This window comes from Pimephales promelas, chromosome 19 (genome assembly GCF_988280905.1).
Source record: "Pimephales promelas chromosome 19, fPimPro1.hap1.1, whole genome shotgun sequence".
NCBI classification, from domain to species: domain Eukaryota; kingdom Metazoa; phylum Chordata; class Actinopteri; order Cypriniformes; family Leuciscidae; genus Pimephales; species Pimephales promelas.
The window spans coordinates 19,163,430-19,189,892 of record NC_142787.1 but is presented as its reverse complement, the minus strand read 5'-3'; the positions used below and the strand labels follow the sequence as shown (position 1 = coordinate 19,189,892).

The window sequence follows — 26,463 nt, the reverse complement described above, 5'->3', positions numbered from 1 at the left end:
GAATCAGTTGCAGCCTGGTTTTTTTTAATAGATTATATATATATATATATATATATATATATATTTATTTTTTTGCTTTTTTTGGATGTCACGTTGATACATACCACCTACTTAAGCATTGTTGCAGATCATACACCCTTTCATGGAAACAGCGCCCTGACACAAAGAAAAAATGGTTCAGGAATGGTTTAAGGAAGCACAACATCGAGTTTGAGCTGTTGACTTGGCCTCCAAATTCCCCAGATCTCAATCCAATCGAGCATCTGTGGGATGTGCTGAACAAACAAGTCAGATCCATGGAGGTCCCACCTCGCAACTTACAGGACTTAAAGGATCTGCTGCTAACATCTTAGTGCCAGATACCACTACTCACCTTCAGGGGTCTAGTCGAGTCCATGCCTCGAATGGTCTGTTTTCGCCGCAAAAGGGGGACCAACACAATATTAGCAAGGTGGTCATAATGTTATTGGTTTATATATATATATATATATATATATATATATATAAAGCTGCATTCCATATCTTTTTGGGGTTAAAAATGATCCAAAATACATTTTTGAGCAAGTACATAAGCAGCCAATGTTCAAAACTATCTGCTTGCCTTGGTTCGATTCAAAGCGGTAAGCTTAATGTGTTTAATTCCAGTGGTAATGGTGGATTTCCGCAGGAGATTCGGGCATGTCTTTGCGTCATTACGTCACATCCGTACTCATAAAGGAGGAGTCCCGGCTAGTTAACTGTATTGCCTGTGATTTAATCAGCGCGATTTACTTTGCTTTTTTTCCCTTAGTTGGTCAGAACAAAAGTGGATGTTACTTACTTGTTCAGATGACATTTTATGGTGAAAATTCTTATGTTGGTCATACAGTACTTTCAAAAAGTAGAATCTGTGACTGCCAGCCGCACATTATCCTCAAAACATTGGATTCATCCGCGCTTGTCGAGGCATCAACCACGTAAAGTTAATAATTCTGCGAATAACTGCAATTGCAGATTTCGAACAGAGATGGCGACAAAGAGGAAAAAACACGGACTGCAGCTTTAAACAAAAGTCAATGTGTATTCATGTTGGCTGAATACACTGCATCTTCATTGTCCCAGCATGTTAATAGTTAGGCTAATAGGCAAATTAGTTGTTGTAGGTTCATTAATCGCCCACATGACATTAGTCCCACTGTTAGCATGCTCTCTCTTTTAGGTCATGTAATAATAGTAATTTATGCTTGGGTTGTGCTTCATTCTGCTCCTTAGTTTCCTGTGTTGTACCAGTATATTGTAAAAAGACATTTTATTTGGTCTCACATTTAAATAATTGATATTTATCAGCAACATTGCTAGTGTGAGTGAATGCGTTTAATGTTTTATTATGCAGAACAGGTAATTGTATTATTGTAGTGTTTTTTTAATGTGCATTATTGTGACTTGTGAGAGAGTAGATTGAAGCACATCCTTGATTCACAGTGTGGATAGTCTCAGGTGATCAGACTTGTCTCTTTTGATGACGTGCATGAGGATGGTCTCGGGAGATCTAGAGGTGAGAATGGAAGTGGTTCACTTTCATTCGGGCGGAAACTTGTTTTTGTCTTTTTCCCTTAAATAACTCAAGTCTCAGAACAGGTCTATTCTGATGTTTGTGACCTGAATATTTGAACTCTTCGAATCCCAACTTTTAACTGCTTAATGTAATTATCATACAAGACATAAGTTCTCTTCTCTAAATGCACTATAATCTGTACTTGTCATATATTTCACTGTCTGATCTGTCCTATAACAACTAATTGACAACTTGAACATGCGTTAAATGTAATTTCAGTTAACCAGCCCTTTAAACACACACACTCGGGTTCGTTCTGTACAGAGAGTGACTCATATGATGAACTTCTCTCATTATCTTCCTGTTTTTTTTTTTTTTTTTTAAAGACTGGGCTCGGAGCACCGGGAGGCCTTTTAGTCGTCATGGCAATTGATTTACCACTGTTCCTTCATGCTGTGTGTAGAACAGCTAAAGCGAAGAAAACCGGAGGCCTGATTAATATCTGCTTGTTGTGACGATTCTGCCATGAGACATGATAATGGCCCTGATGGGTTTTAACCGTCGCTCATGTACCTTTTTTCCAATGACATGCTGTGGTGTCTTAGATTCACTTTGCAGCAATGTTTTTTTTTCAGTTATGGTGAATATTAAAGGAACTGTTGAGTAGGAACATTTTGTTTAGTCTGAAGAGTCTGAAGAGCTGTTTAGTCTTATTTACTTTGTTTTTGTCTCATTTTGTTTCTTGTTGTTTTTTGCCAAGTCTTTTGTTTTGTCTCTTTTCTTTGTTTTGTTTTCTCATATCTTTGTTTGGTCTCCTTTTGTTTCTTTGTTTTGTTTTGTCTCATTTCTTTGTTTTGTTTCTCATTTTGTTTTGTTTTTGTTTCATCTCATTTTGTTTCTTTGGTTTTTTTTGTCTATTTTCTTTGTTTTGTTTCTCATTTTGTTTTGTTTTTGTTTCAGCTCATTTTGTTTCGACTTGATTTAACGTTTTGTTTAAATTTAAATGTTTTGTTTTGTCTCTTTTCTTTGTTTTGGTTTCTCGTTTTGTTTTGTCTCGTTTTGTTTCTTTTTTTTCCCCAAAGTCAACCCAGAAATGGCACTTTAGCATTAACCAAATTATGAATAGTACAAAAAAGATACACTATGTAGAAATTGTGTTTTTGTCAAACAGCGACCTCTATGGAGTATCACGTCTGAAATGCGTCCAAGTGTCTTTGTGCTTCATATGTTGTTGTTGATGTGTGTGACGTCTTTGCCGTAAAGTGTCATGATTCTTGCGAGATTTGTTGGGGGTGCTCCTCTCAAACTTGCATTACTGTTTTTTACAGTGGCACCCCCCAGCCCCCCCCCCCCATCCCCCCAAGCTTTACTACCAGGATGATTCGCCCTACTATGAGTTTGTTTACCATCAAAATTACTTTGAAGCTGTAATATTAAGGTACAATTCTTGCATAGTGTGCCTTTAAACTCAAATGCAGAACAATGTCTTGTTTCAAAATTGGATTTCAGACATCGGAATCTCAAAAATGTTGACCCAGCAGCAAAGACGCATGAGTGTACGAAATATGTCTTAGAGGCACTGCAGTCAGAGATAAGGTGGAAATGTTCATGTAAATTTAAATTATGCTTGTTTTTGGTGTTTGGCTAACATTGTAATTGGGCCTCAGGGAAAAATACACTAAAATACACACAATATAACCTCTTAAACATGTAAAGGTTTACTGAATGTGTATTGTAGGAAATATTTAGTTAAAAAAAGTGATCTCTCCATCATACATCTTTGCTTTTAGAGCAAAAGCCTTTGTCAATTAGTAGATTTTCTAAAATGGAGTTGTTTAAGCGGAAAAGCAAAGATACTAAACGCCCACTGCCTTTTCAGATGATATTTTATAAAGACATTGAGAGCAAACTGATGGTGCTACATGACCAGTTCTCACTGCCTGCCCTCTCTCTCTTCTTTCTCTCTTTCCTTCCTTTTTTGTCATTTAGCCTCAGGCTTTTATTCCAACAAGTCCTTCCATCTCCTTACCTGACATTTAAATGTTAGCGCCAGCTCAGATCTAAATAAAACCCCCATGATGCTCTGTGGCAGTTCTAGTGCCATTGGCTTTGTCCTCCTATTTCCGCTCAAGGGTCTCTGAGTTTACCTGTCCCTTCAAAGCACACTTCTAGGTATCTACATCCCATTGATGTTGGGTTTAGTGTCGCACAAACTCAGCCTACAATACATGATACAACACATGAGATGCTGTTTGCTTTGTTTATCATAGCGTACATCCTGTGGCTCAGTTTTATAGTTCTGATAAGCAATAAGATCTCTCTGTCTCATTGTGTTTCTTTCTCTCTCTCTCTCTTGGTTGAAATACTTACTAATACAGTTCAAGAGGTTCATTTGTGCCTTGGGGTTGGGGCAAAAGCAGTACATTTTTATGTGCCATCTTCTAAATGAAAGTCAACATATGATCTGTCGCCCTTTGTCATCTTTGTCATCCCCCCCCCGTTTTCTTTTCTATCTCTGTGCTGCTGCTCTCCTATAATTCTGATGGAGTCATTGTCATGTTGCCTTCCTGTTTCTATGGTGACAAAGAATGGGCTGTATCTAGTGTGGTTTACGTTTCACCACTATCACTCGCTCACACATTCAAACATGCGCACATACACTCTTGCTGTGACAAATCCCCAAAATATGAAATGTGAAAATTGTGAGTGTGCCAAACGTACTACTCTTAACATTCACACAAACACATTTGATGTAACACTATGGCTGGCCACTTATCCCAGCAGACCTAAAACTGGAGCTTCAATTTTAAACCTGACTTTAAACCGATTTCCCAAGCCATTAAAAAGCAATCTAAGCCCTTTTCCCAATTTTCCCACATCTATACTGTCAAGCAGAAGCCAGACCTGATGGCCTGCTGTCCCAGTGCAAGGCCATATTAGACCTGTTCTTCTTTGTCGCTATCTGACATTTGTTGATCTTGTACAGTTATTGCCAGAGTTACTAAATAAATTAACTACTGATGAAGGGCAAAGTAAAGAACACAAATGCTGCATTCACATAAAGACCAGGTTAAATAAGACTGAAATAATAATAATAAAAAAAACTTTTTTTGGGCTTTATATAATAGCGCAAATACCAGTAAATTGATTGGGGCACAAACCTTAGTAAATCAGGTTGCATGATTCATTTAAAACTCTCCACACATAAATTTTGCATCTGATAGGAGAACTCCTACAAATGTATATGCAAATGTATGTCCACGCCTTTTTAACGTTAATTTTGAAATCCTGAGAGTAGTTTTTTAACACCAAAAGAGGGTTTGTGCTGACGCAAGCTGTTAGTTAATCTGGCCTTAATCTGATGTGTTTTTATGCCTGAAAATTTAAACATTTGGTTTTCTGGGATGTATTGAACATTTTGTTGCCAATTCTGTTTATTCAAACTGGTCAGTTAGGTGGCAAACATATACACACATTTAAAAGTTTGAGTTTGGTAAAAAAAAATATATATATATATATATATATATATTGAAAGAAGTCTCTTATGCTCAACAACGCTGCATTTCAATATCAGCAATACAGTAAAAACTAATATTGTGAAATATTACGGTTTAAAGTAACTTTTCTAAATTCTTCGATGAAAAGAAAGTTTATTTAAAACATTATTTGTAGCAATGTAAAAGTCTTTACTGTCACTTTTATAAGTGTTTATATTATATTTAAATTTTTATATATAACATACATTCATTATTATTATTATTATTATTATTATTATTATTATTATTATTATATGCCGTGTCTAATGTGGCCCAGTATCAGCCCAGTACTTTGTAAACGTGACTTTGATTTTAGGTGACCTTGATAAAAGCCAATCAGATTAGTATCATATCTATAAAGTAATTTCCAGTTTTGTGAGCAGTGTGCATCTCATGGACAGTGAAGGGATTGGGAGTGGTCCGTGGGCACACTGACAAATTCTGAGACTAAACACAAGCTGACTAGCATCAGTGCACAACTAGAAATGTTTTATTTCTGAAGGTCTGAGGGTGCAATTCATGGAAATCAGAGTGTTGTAACTTATTTATGGCTCAGACTTTCATCTGTCTGTCCAAATGTGAGGATGACTGACAATCGTTTTCCCCTTGCTTTTGCCTTGCTTAGTTTCCCTGCAGCTCCACACCAGTATCCATCAGGTTTTCTTGTTGCTTTGAGCCACTTTCAATGTGACTGCTCCTTCCTCGTGTTGGATATGCTCTTCGTTCTGTTCCAGGCTCTGTTTGTACTTTGTCTTATCGCCGTCCCAGAGAAGGTAATTAGAGCCTTCCATCCAACCCATGCGCTTATGTAAATAAATTAAACCCGCTCCTTTAGGTTTAATTTGTGACTTAGTGCGCTCAAATCTTTTCTCATAAACGAATCTTTCTCAAATGTAGGTTTTTATGTGTGTGTGGGTTCTCCGAGACTGCTTTTATAGACTGCTCAGTGGTTTCAGCTATAACATTAAAACAAAAAGAGTTTCCCTCTAGCTACTTTTTGCCATAGACAGTGAACTGATGGCTAATGGTACCCTTACTGCTTTCTTTATATATTCATAGGACAACAGTGTCTTCTGAGGACGCAGTTGCATTGTGACATATATGTGTGTATATATATATATATATATAGCTATTTTACTGAGTCTGCAGTGTGGCCTTAGCTGATTTTTTTACAACAAGGGAGATCCTGCGATATCGGCTGTAAGGCTGTCAAACTTTTTGTCATTTGATTTGTACTTATGCCTGAGGAGAGAAAATATGGAGGAGTTTTGTTTGGTATAACCTGAAGCTTTCCCATGCAGCCGACAGCTTTGAGTTATCTCTTCAAGTGTCAGAAGTTTGGATTATAATCGGTAGAGCACATCCAAAATCTGCCTAAGGGGTAAAAGTCTTACATAATTCCACATTTATACCCCAGAAACCCCCATGCACGTGTATGAGGGACATGTGTGCATGAATATTACCAAAGTCCCTTTGAAGGAAAGTCTGTCCACTCGGCAGCCATTTTTGCAACGCCTCCAAGCAGCTATTTCGGGCATCCAAAACCAAATCCTATCTACTGAAATTGCTGAAATATCTGAATCTGCTTGGTGAACTCACATTTAAATAACATATTTCAAATCAACAACACAATCTGACATGAACAGTCGAGCAGAATAAATTCTGTTTCTTATGCTCAAATAGCGTTAAAAAAACATATTTATCTGGCTAGAACATCCATTGTGCATGCAATCTTAAAGTGCGTCTCAGAACACGGACTGTTCTAGCAAGTGGAACTTCTAACGGCAGCTGCAGTGACGTGATGACTTTAACAATCGGCAATTGACTTTATTTAGAAGTCGGGACTTATTCCTCCATATTGTGTGTTGCACTTTCTCCTATTCATAAGTAATAAGTGCAATGTCTTTTGTATATCTAAAGACTTTGAAATCACTCTAAATGAAGTTTAACGGCAGGGTAGGAGGAAAACAACTTTTTTATTGCTCTATTATAGTGATGTGATGGTTTGCCATTTGTTTATTTTATTTATTTATTTATTTTTTTCAAAAATAAGGTTCTCCATCTGTGTGTTGGCAGGTTGCAGAGTGTGTCTCTTGGTTAATTACTTGGCAACTTTGACCCTCTACATTAGGTGCCTTTGACCAGAGATGATGAGTTCTTTCAGGTCCAGTTCCTCCAGAGAATAGAGCTATACAGAGATTAAGACTAAGAGACAGCAAAAAGCTGTTCTAAAATGCCTGTGTGTGTCAAAACCAACCAGGCACAAATGTTATCTGCAATATTCCATACATAGGAAGTCTTAGCAAAAATAATAAGCAGTTTAAACTATACAGCAGTATTAAGAAGTATATATATATATATATATATATATGCGTGTGTGTGTGTGTGTATATATATATATATATATATATATTACCTGTACTATATATCTATCACACCATACAGTATATTCTCACACAGTGAAAAATACATTGCTCAGCAAAGGGGACACAAAACTGAGCAGGTTACTTATGGTATGGAACAGTCTCAGCTTTCAATTTTTTAAAGAAATTCAAAAACTGCAAATAAAATAAATAAAAAACAATAAATACTGTTTTATGGTAACAGAACACTGTAGCGCTTTAGTTCAAGTGACACTTGAACCGATCATTTCTTCTTAGTAGACAACATAAAAAAACACGAATGAACATCAGAAGGTATGTTTTTTTCAACAGCAGAAAGATGTCAATTCACACTATTTTTCAAGTTCAAGTCCACCAACTTTAATTTACCAACAGAAGAGTTAGTAGAGTCTGGGTTGTTTGTCGTACAACATGGAGGATTCTGCGATATGACTGGTCAGATCATCTGTCAATCAAACTCTTGGTGAATTGGTAGTAAAATTTTGAAATTATTTTTTATTTGTTTTGTTTTGCGGGTTAACATGCCCTGTTATTTCCCCTGACAACATTTACGGTGCATGTCCAAATGTGTTTTCATTCATGAAAGATGTTATTGGCTGTTGTGCTTGTTGAAAGAGGGATCTTTGTCGGTAGGAGACTAACTGACAGACAGCGGGCCAGTTGGGTAGAAGCTGCTTCTGGCAGGAGTGTGAATGAACGCAGCTTTCCAGGCAGAATCTGGTGTTTTTCTACCTCATTTACTGCAGCTTTTGAGCCATTACAACTCACGTCTGCTCTGATGATTGAGGATCTGTTCATTCTACCTACATCCCACCAACAATATCTGTAACCAGGAGCAGAAAATGACTTTCTTATCTGACCATAAAAACTTCAATTCACTCTCTACGGATGAGCTTCCAGAGGCAAATTGTGCTAGGATCACATTGGGACTTTGACACCTGCTAGTGTTATGAGCCAATTAGATTGTGGAATGGCTGGTGATGCCTGATCATAGCGTGAAACTCTGAATGTGGTTGACCCAGTTCAGAAGCACCAGGTGAAGTATTCCTGTCCAATCACCAATGAATTTTCTTTGTGCAGTGGAATAGACTATTTCCACTCTAATTATTGGCCTTCCTTTTGAGTTGAGCCAGGAAAATATAATGAATTATATTTTCTTCTTTCTAAAAAAATAATTCAAGTAATTTTCCACGTTAAGGCAATAAGATAACTGGGCCGATTTTGGGCCCAATTCCCCTTCATATGCACATGCTCTTTGTAGATTATCACATGGAACAAAACATACTTTTTTCCCCCGCAATTCTTTTGTAAAAAGTGCTCCAAACACTATCGCCATTCCTTCTTGCCCGTCGTCCACCATGTTTGTTTACTCTAAAGTCAAACAAAACTGTTAAATTATGATTTTTGTATTGTCAAAAACAAAATTCGCATTGTTTGTGTGCTGTGGTGTCTCACATTTTGAAAGTCGGATAAGATTTTAAAACTCTTTTTGTTATGGGCCAGCCTCTAAATACATGGCACAGTGGATAAGACACATGCCTTCGAATCCACTGTGAGACACCAATGTCTCCCTGAGCAAGATACTTAACCCCTAGTTGCGCCAGAGGCGTGCAACCTCTGACATATATAGCAATTGTAAGTCGCTTTGAATAAAAGCGTCAGCTAAATGAATAAATGTAAATGTTACATACATGCTGCTGACATATTATTGTAGCAGAGTTTGTGCTGAATACAGTGTAATCAGACTTTAGCCATGAATATGTCACAAGTAACAGAAAAAAAGCAGAAATGTCAGAGCATGCCAGAACACCTCCAGGACCCCCAAAACACCTCAGACCCCAGAGGGTTAAACAAGAAAAACTAGTTGGTGTGTTTCTTTCCAGCAGGAATTAAAGACTTCCCCAAATTTGTGTTATCCAGCCTTGAAATTCTTTGGTGTATAATGAGTGACGCTTGAAATAAAACTGAGGCTAAATGAAATGTCAACACAATTTACAGGGTCAACCCAAAAGCTAATTACTTTATCATTAGCTATAAATTTGATGAAGAATGACCCATCTAGTTACCTTAGAAGAGTATACAATGATTAAAGTGAGTTTTCTGAGGTGAAATTTAGAGCGGGACCGCTGAGAATTGATGGCGCACTAAAGCGCTAAGCCAGGCTAAGCCATCACACCCGGCTCTCCCCAGGACGAAGTCTCTCAAAGCAATCGAAGTCGAATCAAACAGCGCCTAATTCGTCAACCCGTCAAAGAGCTGATGAGTAGTGGGCTCAGCTCATTGGATTACGCCTCCTTTAGCGGAGAATGTCGGAAGGGTATCCATCAGCCGCTGAGACGTCTGTTCCAATCACCTCCCTCTCATTCCCTCCATCATCAGTATAAATATATAATGATCTGTCCATTGCAGAGAATAATTATTGTCATTATGCTTAAATATGTTTTTTCGAACTTAGGGCCCAGGGGCCTCTCAGCACAGTCAATGCTTCATTGACCTGAGACCTGAATGAGACGCAGGGTCACTGAGGTGGAATGGAAATGGAAACTCAACAAAGATTAAAGCTCCCTGAGTGCAGATGGGTTTAAAATAACCCCTCTGCTGTTTTAGTTCCCTCACATTCAGAGGAGAATATGGGAAACTTGTACCCTGAAGGAGGATTTTTTTTTTACACTGTTTTACGCATCAACTTTGGCGTGTTTTGTTATACAAACATCAGATTTGGCGCATCAGCAAGTCATTATCATAAAAATAAACCCTGACAGGGTGATCAAAACCACAAAATATTATTCTGAAGGTACAATGTCAAGACTGTACAATACGAGGGCTTGGAGCCAGAGGGAAGTAAGTGGCATTTTGGGCGAATATATGAGTTCTTTATATCAAAATAAAGGTCTCGATGAGCTCCATCCAATGGTGCCAAAAATACCTATCTGAGATCAAACTGTATTGAATAAAGCAACAAAAAGGCTTATCTGACGTATTTGATTTTTTTTTTTTGAAAATGTTTTAGAACATATTCATTGTGTTAATATGCCATACATTTTTTTTACTTAAATACTCATTCATGTAAGTATGCCTGTAGTTGCAATGTTTCTGATTTAAGGTTAATAATACAGGCGATTGAAGTGTGGTCAAAATTTTGTTTTGTCTCTCCTGTAAAGTTTGTCAAAAGCCACTTACGCCCCTCTGGCTCCAAACCCTCGAATATCAAACATACTGTACATACGTTAGACTGCTACTTATCCACTAAATAAATACATGAACATAAAACATTTGACAGCTCAATGTTGTAACAGACCAATCAGAATCAAATATTCCAGAGCGTGTTAATGTTTTGTCAAGACTTGGCTTTATTATATATTGCAAATTTGTGCTCATTCTCTGTAATGACCCTAAAGCAAAATTGTCACCATTTTGTATTATTCAATATTCCTGCTTCTCATTGTTTTTCAAAATTTAGTAGCCTCGCCTCTTTTCCCTGGCTCCTAGTAATGCATTTATGTGTTGGACCGATTAGGAAATGACCCTGAGCAGACAGTCTCCATTTTCCTTTGATTTCCTCTTCTAAAAAGGCAGGTGAACACATGAAGAAATAATGAGCTTCTATTTCAGCCGAAACACTGGGCTTCATAGAGCGCTTACAGATTGTCTTCCACCTGTAGTGTACATCTATGTGTTCTGTTGAGGAAGAAGATAAACATTTGACAGGAAGACGGAGTGAGTAATACATCTGTCCTCGATGTTTGTTGTGACCCGCACCACAGGAAATGAAATGTAGACTTTATCTTAGTAGCTACTGGAGTTTCCAAAATGAGATTGTAGTGAGCGAACAGGAGTGGGTTTTGGAAACCATAGACCTTCGGTATTAAAGGATGGTTGTGCAGTGTTGTGTGTTGTCATCTGCATTAGGATTAAAAGTCTCTTTAAATCCTCTTATACTCCCTAAAAATATAGGGAGGATTTTTCCTGAGTTTAATTTAGTTTTTCAGGAAAGAACAGTTTTGATTTCTTGGAAACAGTATCGCAATAATATACAGCCTGTTTTCTAAGTGTAAAAATAGAGAAAATTAACATACTCAATGAAATAACAAACATAAGCGAATACCAATAAACATTCTAAACTATTTCTAACACGATGATAACAAGAAATGTTTCCAAATCAGAATATTAGAATGATTTTTGAAGCATCATATGACACTGAGGGCTGAATTAATGGCTGCTGAAAATTCAGCTTTGCCTTCACAGGAATAAATTACATTTTAAAATATACAGTTTGGAAAACAGTTTGGTAACACTTTATTTCAACAGTTTGGTAATACTTTATTTCGAATAAATTACATTTGAAAATATACAGTAATAGAAAACAGTTTGGTAACACTTTATTTTGATAGTCCACTTTAGACATTCTACTAACTAAGTAACTTTTCAACTACATGTCAACGTCTAAGGATTACTGTTTCACAATACTGTTTTACTCTATTTTCGATCAAATAAATGCAGATTCGGTTAGACTTATTTAAACCGTAGTGTAATTGTTTTCTGTGGTGTAAAAACAATGTGAAGAATAATTCTGTACATTTGTTATCACAAAAATGTCCATCTGAACAGCTTGAGGAAACATTTCTTTGTGTCTTGGTGTGTATTGTTTCTCTCAGTGGTTGTGTAGGAAGAGGACCCATCTGCCTTGACAGTACAAATAATGAGGTATACTTGTCTTGTTGACTGAGGATCTGTTTGGCGACTTGTTCTTAAAGTGTCTTCTCACTCTCAGCACTGAACTTTGTCCTCATTCCATATTGCCTCTACTTTTATGACTATCCTCTTTATAATTCCTCTATAAGTCTTTTCCTTTAAAAGTGTGCTTTAAAAAAACCTGTACACTACATTTCATCTGAATACTGCTTAATCACCCAATTTTAGACTTCATGAGCATCTTTTCTCTGGCCGCTTTGACAAATTGAGCTCAAAATGAAAACAGCTCTGAGGAGCACAGCTGGGGGAACACATCCGTCCCGGATTCTGGCTGATCAGTGGGATCTCTATTAGGCACTTTGAGGGTTGTTGTGTAATTGGACAGATGCTTCCCGGATCTGGTGTATGTTTGTGCATTTGTATGACAGAATTTCCCATTGTAAGTGAAGAGGTTGACTAGAAATGCTTAACCTCCATTTCTATTATTCCTCTCCTATTTTCTTCAAAAAAAAGTACCTTTTTTTTTTTTTTTTGCTTCATGATCCAAATTTTGCATTGGATTTATATACTATATAGTGGTTACCCAGCACACTACCAAAATTGTTAATAATACAAACGTAAACAAACATAAATGTTAACATTAACATAAAAAAAAAATGTTGTACTGTTATTTATGAAATAATTCAATAAATACATACATTTTGTAGATTTTACACGTGTTGTTTTGTCGGTAGATGTGGTAGGACTTTGTACCTCAAACGTTTAAACACATTGAAGATCATATGAAACCAGATTGGAGATTTGAAACAATAATGATCCCAATGGCTCCGGTATCTAAACAGTCTGAAATCAAATATTAAAGAGAATTACCATAGTAGGGCCAAGTAGAAGTATGAGCAATTTTTTCCACTTCATTGCACATATTCAGGCTCTTTGCACTGGATCTAATGCCTGTTGGCAAAATCTCAGCAATGCCGCCCTCCATGTTTACAATCTCATATTTCTGTCAGAAGACTTTCTTCAAATCTTGACTTACAGGTTTGCAGATTTTTTCTCCAAAGTATAAATTAGATTTTTTTAATCATCCTTTATGAAAAATTGAAAGAACCAGAGAAGGATGAGATTCACACAACTAATGCTTTAGCTGTTAACTTACAACTGTGCATAGTCACCCATGATGCTTCACTGGCATGCCAAGCATGAAAGAGCAAACATGGCTGTTCATTTGAAATAAATGCTATTATTTTGAACTTTCTATTCATCACAGAATCCTATTAAGCTGTATCTCATTTTTCAAGTGTTTTCAACATTGACATTACAGAAATGTTTTTCGAGCAGCAAATCCGTATACAAGAATGATTTCTGAAGGATCATGTGACACTGAAGACTGAAGTAACGCCTGCTAAAAAAATTAGCTTTGCCATCACAGGAATAAATTGCATTTTAAAATACTGAAATAAAATGTAATTTTAATTCAAAATGTAATTTAATTCACCTTAATTCAATTAAAGTTAAGCATAAGAGACTTGTTTCAAAAAACCCAAACATTTGAACAGTAGTGTTTTGTCTAAAATTACCACTCCATGGAAGAGTTGTTTTCATAAAACGAATGTATGTTTGTTAAATTACTTGCAAATGCATTAGTATGATATAATTGTTCAAAAGTTTGAGTAAAATGATTCCTGCCTTTAGACTTTTTTTATTATGTTAAAGAAATTTCACCACTGACGTACACCTCTGGTTCCTGCAGTGCTAGTCAGCGTGTCATTGCTTTGCCAGCCTGACATGGTCAGCCAGTCCTTTTAATTTGCTCTCATCCTGTCCTCCTTGCCAGAGCACTGGGGCCTGTAATTAGGTAATGACGCTCGCTGCGCCTCCCTCAAGGCCAAGGCTTCTCTCCACCTAAAATGTATTTAATATCATGAGAGACCTGCTCGAACCAACAGACTCTTTTCCAAAAGACCCACTAGTTGTCTTGCTAGGTACCGAGCAATAAACCTTGCTTGCATCTGTGATTTAATTGAGCTGAGTGCTCCAACTCGCCCATCATTTTGTGTTTCAAATTAGGATGTGACCAAAAGTGATGAGGACTGAGTTGTTTAAATGTTAAATATTGCGCTTTTTCCACCAGTTTGACCTTTGTCTGTTGATTTACTAACAGGTTGTGAACAGGTTGGCATTATCACATTGACAGTAATCAGACACTGTTTTATCTCTCAGTTTTTCCCCTACGTACTTTAGGTGTAATGACCTTAAGTAAAATAAAAGAGATTTCTCTTTTATTGAGATTTCAATTTATAATTGTGCTGTTTTTGAACTGTTGATCATCCATTTTTTTGAGGAAGCACTGATAGATTTAGCTGTAGATTTTAACCAGGCTGTTTTATGTTCATGCTCAAGTCAAGTTTAAATGCATCCATACATGTTGTGTTTCACAAGGGTAATGGACTAAGTGATGCATAAGGTTGAGACCCAGTACCACTTCCTGATTTGTGACATTCCTATGTCCTCTGCGTCCAGTTTATTCCAGTATTGGCGGCCATTTCTGTCTCCTTTTGTTACTGTTCCTTTCATGCAAGCTGCATGTGACTAATGGATGGCGAGATGAAAGCAAGGTGGAGGGGGATATAGATGGAGAATGCAGTTATTGGAGTTGAATCAGGGGACACGATGAAGGGACAGCATTAATTAAAGCCATTTTTAACAGAAATGGAAGTTGGGAAAAATAAATGGAAGGAGGGACTGATCATGTTACATGCTCTTAGTTTAATTCATGCCGTTTCACCACACACACGGGAGGTTTTAATGCCGGAAAGACAACTCCGCAGAGACATTGCTATGGCTCGCTGTTTTTACTCTCTTTGCTACATTGGAAGCAAACAACAGCTTAAGAGGCCTCAGAGGACAAACACACATATTCCAACACTTCTGTCAGCCATTTACTGAAGGATGAAGGTATTGTTTTTAAAGGAATGATTTACCCAAAACAATGATTTTCAGTTCTCCCATCATTGAAAATATCATTTTTGTTAAATAGCTTAAATGAACGTACTAGAAATACTATAACTAAACCTGAAATAAAAATAAAAAGTAAAAAAGCTAATAAAAATGACAATACACTCTCAGAAAAAAAGGTACAAAAGCTGTAACTGGGGTTGTACCTTTTAAAAAGGTACACTTTCTTACCAAAGTGGTACATATTAGCACCAAAAATGTACATATTAACACCTAAAATATACATATTAGTATCTAAAATGTACATATTAACACCTAAAATGTACATATAAGCACCTAAAATGTATATTAGGACCTACAGTAAAATGGACATATTAGCTCCTGAAATGTACACATTAACACTTAAAAATGTACATATTAGCACCTAAAATGTACATATTAGCACCTAAAATGTACATATTAACACATAAAGTGTACTTATTAGCACCGAAAATGTACATATTAACACCTAAAGTGTACTTATTAGCACCTAAAATCTACATATTAACACCTAAAATGTACATATTAGTACCTAAAATATACATATTAACACCTAAAATGTACTGTACATATTAGGACCTACAGTAAAATGGACATAGCTCCTGAAATGTACATATTAACACTTAAAAATGTACACATTAGCACCTAAAATGTACATATTAACACCTAAAATGGACAAAAGTTTACCTTTTGAAAAGGTACAGCCCCAGTGACCGCTTTTGTACCCTTTTTTCTAAAAGTGTGGTGTTACAAGATTACAAACATTTTATTGAATTTTACTTGTATTTGTCACTTAAATTTTCTTTTACTATGGATTTTATTCAGTTTATTCATTTCCAAACCTTTGCACAATTTTGTGTGTGTGTAAATATAGTGGATGAGCCATTTTTGATTTGGAGCATTAATTCTCCGTTGCTAATTCTGCAAAATGCCCCTTTTTTGTTTCATTGTACAGATTTGTAAGAAAATGATGGTGAGGATCTTTTTTTTTTTTTATTTTCTTTGGAGAACTGTCCCTTTAAGATGATTGCTCTTTTTTTTAGGTTTGTGTTTTGTGTGTAATCCGAAGGGTGTAGGTGATGACAGGCAGCTTTTAATGTGTGTGGGCATGTGCGTAGGAGTGTGTGTGTTTGTGCTTGTGTCACATTAGAGTGGATAGAGTGCATCTCTCTACGAGTGTAATTGTTGCAATGAGACAGGCTTCTGCTTTGGTGTAAGTATTTGTGTGTAAGTGTGTGTATCTATTAACCGCAAATCATTAAAGCTCTCTCTCTGTATGACGCGGGTGCCTTGTGGCAGACAGGATGACTTCATTAGCGCTCCCTTCATGGGCACCATGGCAATGAACTCCCTGTCTGGCACTCCGATATGCTTGTTCTTGCTGGTCATGTGCCTATGGACATCTCCACGTCTAATGTCTAATGTTGTGACCTTTGACCGTGTCTATTCTGATTGAGCATGATGTGGTGGCATGATGTGGTGACATAATGTGAACTAAGGAAGGTAAAAGTGTAGCGAGTAATGGAGAAAAAAATGGCAGGCACCAACACTTTCAGGAAATGATCTATGACTAAGTGATACCAGAAGGGCTGTGTGGATACTCTCATTTTTCTACATTAAGGGAATCAATTGGGGTTGAAATTCCTTTAAAAAAACCAAAAAGCAAAAAAAAAACCTTTTTGGGGTTTTTAATCTCTGTAACTTGAGTAGGACATTGATCCATAGAGATTTAGTTTCATAACTTATCTTTTTATGTCATTACTAAAGGATTTTTTTTCCTCAAAGGTGTCATAGCTCATTTATTATATTCCTTTAAAGCAGTGGTTAATGTCTTTTGCCACTAGCGTCACCAATTGGGATTGCAAAATGAATGACTTTTATAACATCATTCCTAGCATCTCTCAGCTATACCAATTTTCAATAATGAAAGTTCCTTGGGTGAAAAAAAGAAATAGACACAAATAATACAATTATTGGCGTATGTTATCTTTCAAAGGTTTAGGGTCAGTAAGACAGTTTTTTTTTTTTTTTTTTTTTTGCAGTTTTCTGTCCTGCAAAAGCAAATTCCCTTTACATACCCTTGCAAAGGGTGAGGAGGACACTGGCTTGAATTGATACAGTAAAACTGTGACATTGTTACTGTTTGAATCAATGTCAGAGGTGAAATATGATATGATTCAGATATGATGGGCAATTTTGTTTTCAACACAGGCACAGTTCACAACAGACTGAGCCATCTGACCAATCAGAGCAAAATAGAGTCTCGGAAAGGAGGGGATGGGGGACTGAATGCTTTATTGAACCGTTTCAGACACTGAAAAAATAGGTTATGCCATGTATATTGTGAGAAAATTTTAGTTTTTTGACTCATGTAAACCTATTGCAGGAGACTCCAAAACAAAATTAAGAGCCTTTAAAATGGCATAATAAGGGCGCTTTAACTCTCCATTTGCTGTCCATTTAAACAATTGAAACACTAAAGATATTAATACGATTTTGTACAACAGATTGTCTTGACTGCTGTAAGATCATCATTTGTCGACAGGTGTACTGCTTGTAACATTTTCCAGGTACTTTTCCCTTTGGATTCTGCTCAGGCTTGTTCTCTGATCTAAGAGGTCTCAGTTGTTCTGTTGAGGTCGTGAGGTCAATGTATGCCCTAGGCTGACTGACAGCTCTCCTCTGACACTGGATGATCATCTGAGAGGGATAAGTCTCTTTCTGAGATGTGTGAAAAAGTCAATTCCAGCACCATGTGCACCGTGCAAAGATAATTACATCACGGCACCCCCGTTGAGGGTGAGAAGTCTCCCTCGCGCTCTTCCTTTCCTACTTCTCCCTCTTCATCCTCTCTTTCAGTTTGTAACACTGATGAGGGCAGCGTGAGTTTAGCAGCTCCTTCAGTTGAGTGCCACAGAAGTCAGCTGCCCTTCACCTCTGTAGCAGAGAAAATCAGTAGCTGTCAATCACATGTGTGTTACTGTATGAACTGCAGTCACAGAGACCGCTTTCATAAACATTCAGCTCCCAACTACTTAATACTGGTTCATCATCTGACTGCAATTCTTTGTTGAAACAGCCACATATGCTTATTCTGACTTATTGTCTCCATTCTCAGTATGTGCTGGACTCAGTAACTCATTGACATTTTTGTTTTAGGGTGTGGGACTGCAAAGCAGGAGTTGATTGTCAATTTCTCACGACAGTATCTATTTTTGTGTACATGTATGTGTTATTGTGTATGGCTTTGTGTCTTTATGTGAGGGAGACTTTCTTTGACCAATAGCAGATATCGTTCCCAGCCATATTTCCTGTGTCCAAGCTTTCTGCCCTCATGTAGAGATACATTCTTTCATCGATTAGCGGGATATTAAAAATCTGTCCTTTTTGCTTGCAGCTACCATGCTATATTTAAAATAATAATGGTCTTTTTCTGCTAGTCTTCTCTCCAAACCACAGACAATCAGAGTGATATCTTAGCATGAGGGTCATATAAGAGTCCTTATATAAAGTGTAATCTTATGAGTCATATACTGTATATCGGTCATTTTTTACAATAGTTAACGAGTGTAAATTGCCATGTATCCCATACTTGCAGGTTTTATACTATGAAAATGGCCCTTTTCTTAGTATGAAATGATATACACAAGTAAATTATATATCAACAGTACAATATGTAAGAATTTTGTATCAAAATATCCAAAAACTGATGTTTTTTTAAAAAAAATTAAAAAATGTTTCCAAGAATTTGTAAATTTAGAGAAATTCACTTTTTTTTTAAAAGTGCCCACCCCTGTTCACTTGTCGCCTGTCAATGACGTAATATCTGCGTTATCCCTGATTTCCGCTTGCACTGCTATAGTAACCATGGCGACGGATGTGGACAACTGCGTAATGCGTAACGTCTAGCAACATGCTGCTGTTCTTTTGTTCAAACATTATGGACCATGGCAAGCAGACTTTGGGACAAAAGGAGAAATTAAACGATGATCAATATCAGCATGGCGTTTTCGAGAGCTCCGCGTCCATGACTGACTTGGAGTTGACAGAGCTACACGAGTCACGACTTGACAGGGACTCTTGCATGTACTTTATTAGACAGGTGAGCAAATAAAACAAATCAATGTTATAGCTCAACATGATGAAATCATACAGCCAACAAACTAAACTGGAGCTGTCGTCCAGTGGGCTTCTGCTTACAAAATAAACATGAATTTCTCTTTCCAGGTAACTACAGAGAATGAGTAGACATTGGTCATTTAGCTACATACACTACCGACTAATGGTGTCACGATTTCGATCTTAAATCGAAATCGATCTATATTAATTCACAATCTCGAACTTCGAATTAAAATATGAAATCGTCGATTCTGTCAATCGTTCGATTCTGAAGTTGCAGAATCGAATCGAGGATTTGGAGAATCGTGACACCCCTACTACGAACACTTTAACAATACAAGTCGGATTGAAAATCGTCTTCTTTGAATTTGTTTTTTGTCGAATATCACCATGCATACAAACATTTTAGTTATAAAGTAAGAATCTTTTTTTTTCTTTAATGCATACCTTTTCCTGAGTGTCTGTGCAAGTGAACATAGTCATTGTGACATGCTGATTATGATTTTGTGGCAAATGGCAATAATGAACTTTAACGACTTAACACATTCACTATGTCACAGTGTATTTTGAATGTTTGGTTATAATGAGATTTTGGCTCTTCATAATGTGTGGGTAGCCCTTAACTTACATTAAGCATACCTGTGAGATCAGATGTACAGCTCAGATTCTCACTGCCCAGCTCCAGCAGAGGGTGCTGTTGCCGCCCGCTACACTCGATTATGTGTTCCTGAAAAGGTCAACTTTATTAAAAAAAAAAAAAAAAAAAAGGATGTGGAAACTTTGCTAACTCTTCCTCTCTGTCTAACTTTCTTGCTCTCTCCCTCTCTTCCTCCTCCCTGTTTGTGTAGCGAGTTAGATAGATTGCGGGGGTGTTGCGGCAGCTCTATCATATTTAATGGGGCATGTCTGCTCAGCCTCACAGTACTCTGCATGATCCCTCCACCCCAACCCTCTGCTGCTATCCTCTCCTCCCTTTTCAGACATCCATCTTTCTTTCAACCTCTCATCCTCCTATTCTTTCTCGTGTTATGAGCAAATCAGATCATATGTCAGTGGGGAGAGATGCTCATCTGCCAAACATAAGAACTGTAACTTTTATATAAGCTTACTCAGTTTGCCTGCTGTGAGTTGATGATTGTGATTTAATGGGAAGAATATGAAGATATTTTTGGTGCAAAACTACTGAACGCCTGTGACAGTCGAATGTGTAGTTGTAGAGAATAGCCACACGTTTGTATCAGTAAGTCACAGTGAGAAATGTTTTAAGACTTGCAAACTTGTAGACTCAATGTGATTCTTGTAGACATTCATGCACAAAGTGAGTTGTGCATGAATATTCATGTAGGCTCCAACCATGAATATTCATGTAGGCTCCACCCACTGCCTTTACAGATGCACAACATTTTTTGATGCAGGTGTGTAAATGCGTTTTGCTCCATATTCACTGCAGCAACTGTAGCAAAAATGTGGGCGTACGAGTTTCTTTTGTAGAATAGGATTTGTGCACATGCAATGAAGAATTTGAGACGGTGTAACTTTTGTGTTGTGTTTGCGGGAAAAAAAGGTTAAAAAAAAGTCTATGTTTGCAGGTCTCAAAACATTTCTCTCTGTGACTTCAAATTTACTGATTACACATGAGTGGCTATTCTAATCTCTACAACTACACATTCCACTGTCAAAGGCGTTCAGTAGTTTTGCACCAAAAATATCTCCATAGAATATCTTATTCACGGCCACATTTGCACAAATTCAGTGTGCGGCTGGTTCCACTCCAGCGGTGCTGAGGACTCACAGGCTCATGTGTGCTACGCCAGCCAGGCACATTGCCTTGGCAACATCTAATGGCTGTCATCTCGGCTGTGTCACTGTGTTGATGGGATTAGATTAGATTAAGTTATGCTGATTTTCCAGAACATAAACACACACAACACTGAAAGCTGACAGTCTGCTTCAGAGAGGTTTCTCGTGATTGCTACCTTAATTAAATCAATCTGATTAAAGATGTTTTTTTTTTTTTTTTTTTTTTTTGGTGTGTGAAAATAGAAAATGAAATATATAAAGTGACAACTGTGGCATCTTGGTAGATTTCTAATAATCTTGTTTTGCTTGCATTTTGGGGACCGATAATTATTGTTAGTAGTAGCAGTTATCAAGTAGCAATATTAATATATAATGTAATGTAAATAAAAATGTACTATGTAATTACAGTATATATAATATAAATAATCTTTATTTAAATAATCTTTATATTCAACATTTAATAAATTACACAAAAATAAAATATTAATATTATAAAATATAATATAATATATAGTTAATATATAAAATATAATATAATATATTATATAATTTTAACAGTATCAACAATATTAATAATAATTATTAGTAGTATCCATTTACAAGCAAAATCGTATATAATTTAATGTAAATAATAAATTAATTTTGTATTATACATAATCTTAATAATACTTATATAAATAATCTTTAATTTCAATATTTAATGATGAATGCATAAAATAATAAATGACAAAAAAATGTATATTATAAAATATGATAATTAACCATTGAATGAATTACAATAAAATTTTACAATTGAACTTGTATTATTAATATTATTATTAGTATATAAAAATAGTATATAGAATAATCTTTAAGTTCAATGTTTAGTGATGATTCAAAATAATGAATAAATTACAAAGAAAATAAAATATGAACATTATAAAATATAATTGAATATTGAAATTAATTGCAATAAATTGTTTTAAGTGTTATTATTATGAACATCAATTTATCAATAGATAAATCAATAGATAAAAATAATAAAATGTGAATATCAATATTATATTTAAGAATAATAATATTATTTACAGTGTTATATTGTTTATATTGAATTAGTTTGGTTTAATTGTAAGTATTTTTAAAAAGGATGTAATCAAATATTCAAAATTGGAAGCAGGCCAAATGGAATGATTTAAAAAAAAAACACATCCCATATTGATTGGCTTCTAATCTGAACTAAAAAAATGTCTATGGTGGTCTCTGCTTTCTACTGAATTTCGCATGTTTGTGTTTGTGACAGGATTTTAACCACAGTTGGTTCAGAGTTCGACTTAAGAACATTACGGGCCGTCAGAGTCCTGAGACCCCTCAAACTGGTGTCAGGAATCCCAAGTAAGTGTTTGCCAGTACAGATCACTTTAATTTAACACTGTTTGTTCAGACATTCAGACATTACAAATAGGTAGTAATGATGATATAGTGAAACAGTCATTCCAAATGTAACCAAATCTGGTCCTCTCCTTAGGTCTTCAAGTAGTATTAAAGTCCATAATGAAGGCCATGGTTCCCCTTCTTCAGATTGGACTGCTGCTCTTCTTTGCCATAGTTATGTTTGCCATTATCGGTGTGGAGTTCTACATGGGCAAGTTCCACCTCACCTGCTTTAGATTGGATACAGGTTAGTCTACTTCCTGGTGGTGTTTTTCCTTCTTCTTTTTATTGAAATTTTCCTATCAGAGTGTGAAGCTTCTTATGAGAGCACCCGGGAAATAAATCATACAGCCACTGCAGTCAGAGACGTTTCAAAGCACACCATCTCAAACCACACATATAATAACAAATTTAGGTTGCCTAAGGAAAGTAACTCCTTATCAGCTTATGTTGATGAATGAAGATAATAAAGACACTTTAGCAGAGAGAAACCTGTATTGGTATCACAAGAAAATAACAAAAACAAAATAGGAACACACTCCATACACATAATTATTATGGGAAAGTATTATTGAATAAAATATGAGAAAGCCAACATACTGTTATACTACTTAAACTGATATTTCTTGCTCTTATTATTATTATTCTGAGCCTAAAATTTCAACCAATGTACAAAATAACTGTTAAAAGTAAGCTGTTATGTCGGAGCAATATCACTGTGGTGTATGGAGTTCCAAAGCTGCCAAAACAATACATTTTCCCGCTTTATAGTTCTGGCTTTCTCAATCCAACATCAAAGTTTGTTCACAAACTTTAGCCCCTTGTTCTTACTTGCAAGTTGCAACACTAAAGCCAGACAAATCCCGTTCTGATCAGTGGTCCTCGAAGGCTCTTCTTTTGCTTATGCAAATTTCCTCCACCTGCCTTGCTCTTAACTGACTGACATTTACCCACAAAACCTTGCTGTTTCCTGTGCGGCTAGGTACCGAATGTGGGTGAGACAGACATGACACATCTAGAAACCATTAACTTTAGATGTTCATTAGTGCTTCATCGTGCTTTGATATGGAGATGGTGAGTTGCAATCATAGGGGACAATCATTTAAAAAAAAATGTAGGCTTAATAATGATAATTTTGTACTTGTTGTACAATTATAACATAAATGTACTCTATTTAATATTTAAACAAAACATATCCTATGTAAAATTGCGCATAATATTTTTCTCGAGAGCTTGGAGAGCAAATGTTTTTCTATTGTATCCACACAGCACGGCTCTTGAAGATGAGGACATAAGCTGTGTTATTGCAGCTGGAGGCTGTGTTTGTGTGTGCGTGCACACGTTTGTGTATTTATGTACTATATTTTGGTGTCCATGGTGTGAGGGATCTTGACAGGTCGTTAATGTCATATGTGTGTGTGAGTTATTTCAGTTCGACACAGTGCGTGTAATTAGCTTGTGTTGGTAATGAGGTTTCCAATAAGAAGCTGAGCTGCTAACATGTGCTCAGCTGCAGCCCGCTTCACCCCTCAATCAGCAACATTAGCAGGTGCTATGCCTCAGAGAGAGAGAAAGAGTGAGAGTGTGTGTGTGTGTGTTCGACCAGTTTGGAAAGGTTGGTTGCAGTAATTTCCCCTTCATGTATGTAATGATTATGTATTTAGGCCTATCTACAGTACATAATTCTTTCTGTTTGTTTGTTTAGGAGAAAAGGTTGGCGATTACCCATGTGGTGTAGAGCCTCCCTCAAGACGTTGTCCCGATGGAACAGAATGTAGAGAGTACTGGAAAGGACCCAACTACGGCATCACAAATTTCGATAACATCCTCTTTGCCATCCTCACAGTCTTCCAGTGCATCACCATGGAAGGGTGGACTGATGTACTATATTATGTGAGTTGCTTTTAAAATAATTTAAAGGAAAGTTCATGCGAAGAAATGAAATTGTCATTTACTCGCTCCCACATCATTCCTAATCCTTATTATTTTCTTTCTTCTATAATCCAAACATATATGGAGATGTGAGGCTAAATATCTGAGCAGCACTTTTCCATAATACGGTAGATGGTGAAATGATCATGCCAAATCGAATCTGTACTCTACGTTCTAAGTTTTCTGAGGTGATGTGTAGGCTGAGAAAGTTTAGGTTTATGTGATACTTGTCGCCTCACTGTACTGTAAGCCAATGGTTTCAGAGACATTCTTCTTGATTTTGAGAAGGAGCGGAACGTAGAAAAATAAAGTATACTTGGGCCTTTATGTTTAAAAGAAAGAGTTCCCATTATACAAAAATGGCTCTAAACTGGACTAAAAAAGTCAGATAGATTAGAGAAATGGCTACAGTGAGGAGGAAGATCACTGAATCTGATCACTGATCTGTTGGTCACACAAAAAAGTTTTTTTTTTTTAATAAATTCTGAAGATATGGAATATGGTACACAAGTCATATGTGTTATTCTTGAAATCTATTTGGTAATTTTGGAGCTTGGCATTAATCAACTTAGAAAATCATACAAGTGTGGAACATGAGGGCGAGTAACCATGACAAAATTTTCATTTTTAGGTGAACTCTTTAACCTCACACACATAAACACACATGCATTTACAGACATGCACAGTGTGGAATGTTGATGTAGAACATTGTTTATAGACATGCACAGTGTGGAATGTTGATGTGGAATATTGTTTGTGTAATCTCAAAGGCATTTCTTTGTTTCTGAATTTTGTGTTGTGTTTTAGAACATCTGACAGGCTGTGTTCTGCTTGTCTGAGCGTTGAGCTCATGAGACTGTCAAAGGTGCTAAAATGTGTGTGTGCGCCTGCTGATGTGAATACAAAGTGGAAGTGTGGAAAGAAGTTTGCTTTAATTGCAGACAGTTAAACATGCAAAAGAACATAATTTATGATACAGTATGCAGAAATTTCACGCTTATAGGAAACCCTCCTGTGGCCATGTGTTTTTACCACAGGCCAGTCATTATAGAGATATCACATTCACGATAGATGCTGGCATGGACGCAACTGTCTCAGTAACGCTTCCAGGGAGCGTAGTATAAATCCTGCTGGGTGACAGCAAAGACAGACTGCTGTAGTTTTCACCTGCTCCCCTTCTCCTCACAGTTTACTAATGTGTACAAAGCATCAGACTGCCAGAACGTGGTGTGGTGGGGCAGCATATGCCACCCTGTTCCCACACCACTCCTCCTCCCGACACAGACTGAGACTGAACTCAAACTGTAGGCTGCCAACCTGTTCCTGTCATATGTGGAGGGCTACTCTCTCTCTTTCTCTCACTTTTAGCCCACCCACTTTCTAACACACAAACTCTGTTCCAAAATCTAGTGAGCCGCCTCACGGTGTACTTCATTTTAGTATCCTAACCATCATGGAACCTCTTAAATGAACAGTTAGGGCTAATATTGGGTTAAACAATCCTTTTTAATTACACTCAATATTTTTCATCGATACTTGATTTTACTATTGAATAAGCTTATTTGCAGGTTTCAAAAGTAAGGATATTTAAATGCTTGCTTAAACTAAACAATTTGATTTTTCCAACACAAAACTACACATTTTTATGAAAAAAAATTTTTTTTTTTACAGTATATAAATTTTAAAGTGTTGATATAATGATACTAATAATAATAATACCTCATTTAATTATATTCTGCTTTCATCTGTATTTTTTATTAGATTTTTTTTTTAGGAAAATACAGCAAATACAGATTTATTTATTATTTTATTTATTCTAAAAATATAAGAAAATCCAAGGCAGATATAAACATCTGAAATACTTTTGCTGTAAAATGTTGCCATACATGATTTGTTGTTATTAATTAACTTGTAATGTTTAATCCATTCTTAATGATGCTACCCAGATTGTCACAAATCTTGGAATTTTGATAAATTCAGGCAATTTTATATGAAATATAAAATATATTTTGCATATGTAAATTAATAATTGAAGAGTTCAGAT

At 36.3% G+C, this 26,463-nt stretch overlaps 1 protein-coding gene across 1 annotated transcript in view; it reads left to right on the top strand.

Moving 5' to 3' along the window:
• Positions 1-26,463, top strand: part of cacna1bb (calcium voltage-gated channel subunit alpha1 Bb) — a 127,321-nt gene that overhangs the window by 26,656 nt on the left and 74,202 nt on the right. The window contains exons 6-8 of the mRNA XM_089123612.1: positions 22,357-22,448; positions 22,582-22,734; positions 24,193-24,380. Of these exons, the coding sequence (XP_088979738.1) occupies positions 22,357-22,448; positions 22,582-22,734; positions 24,193-24,380 (433 nt within the window). The remainder of the gene's footprint in view (positions 1-22,356; positions 22,449-22,581; positions 22,735-24,192; positions 24,381-26,463) is intronic.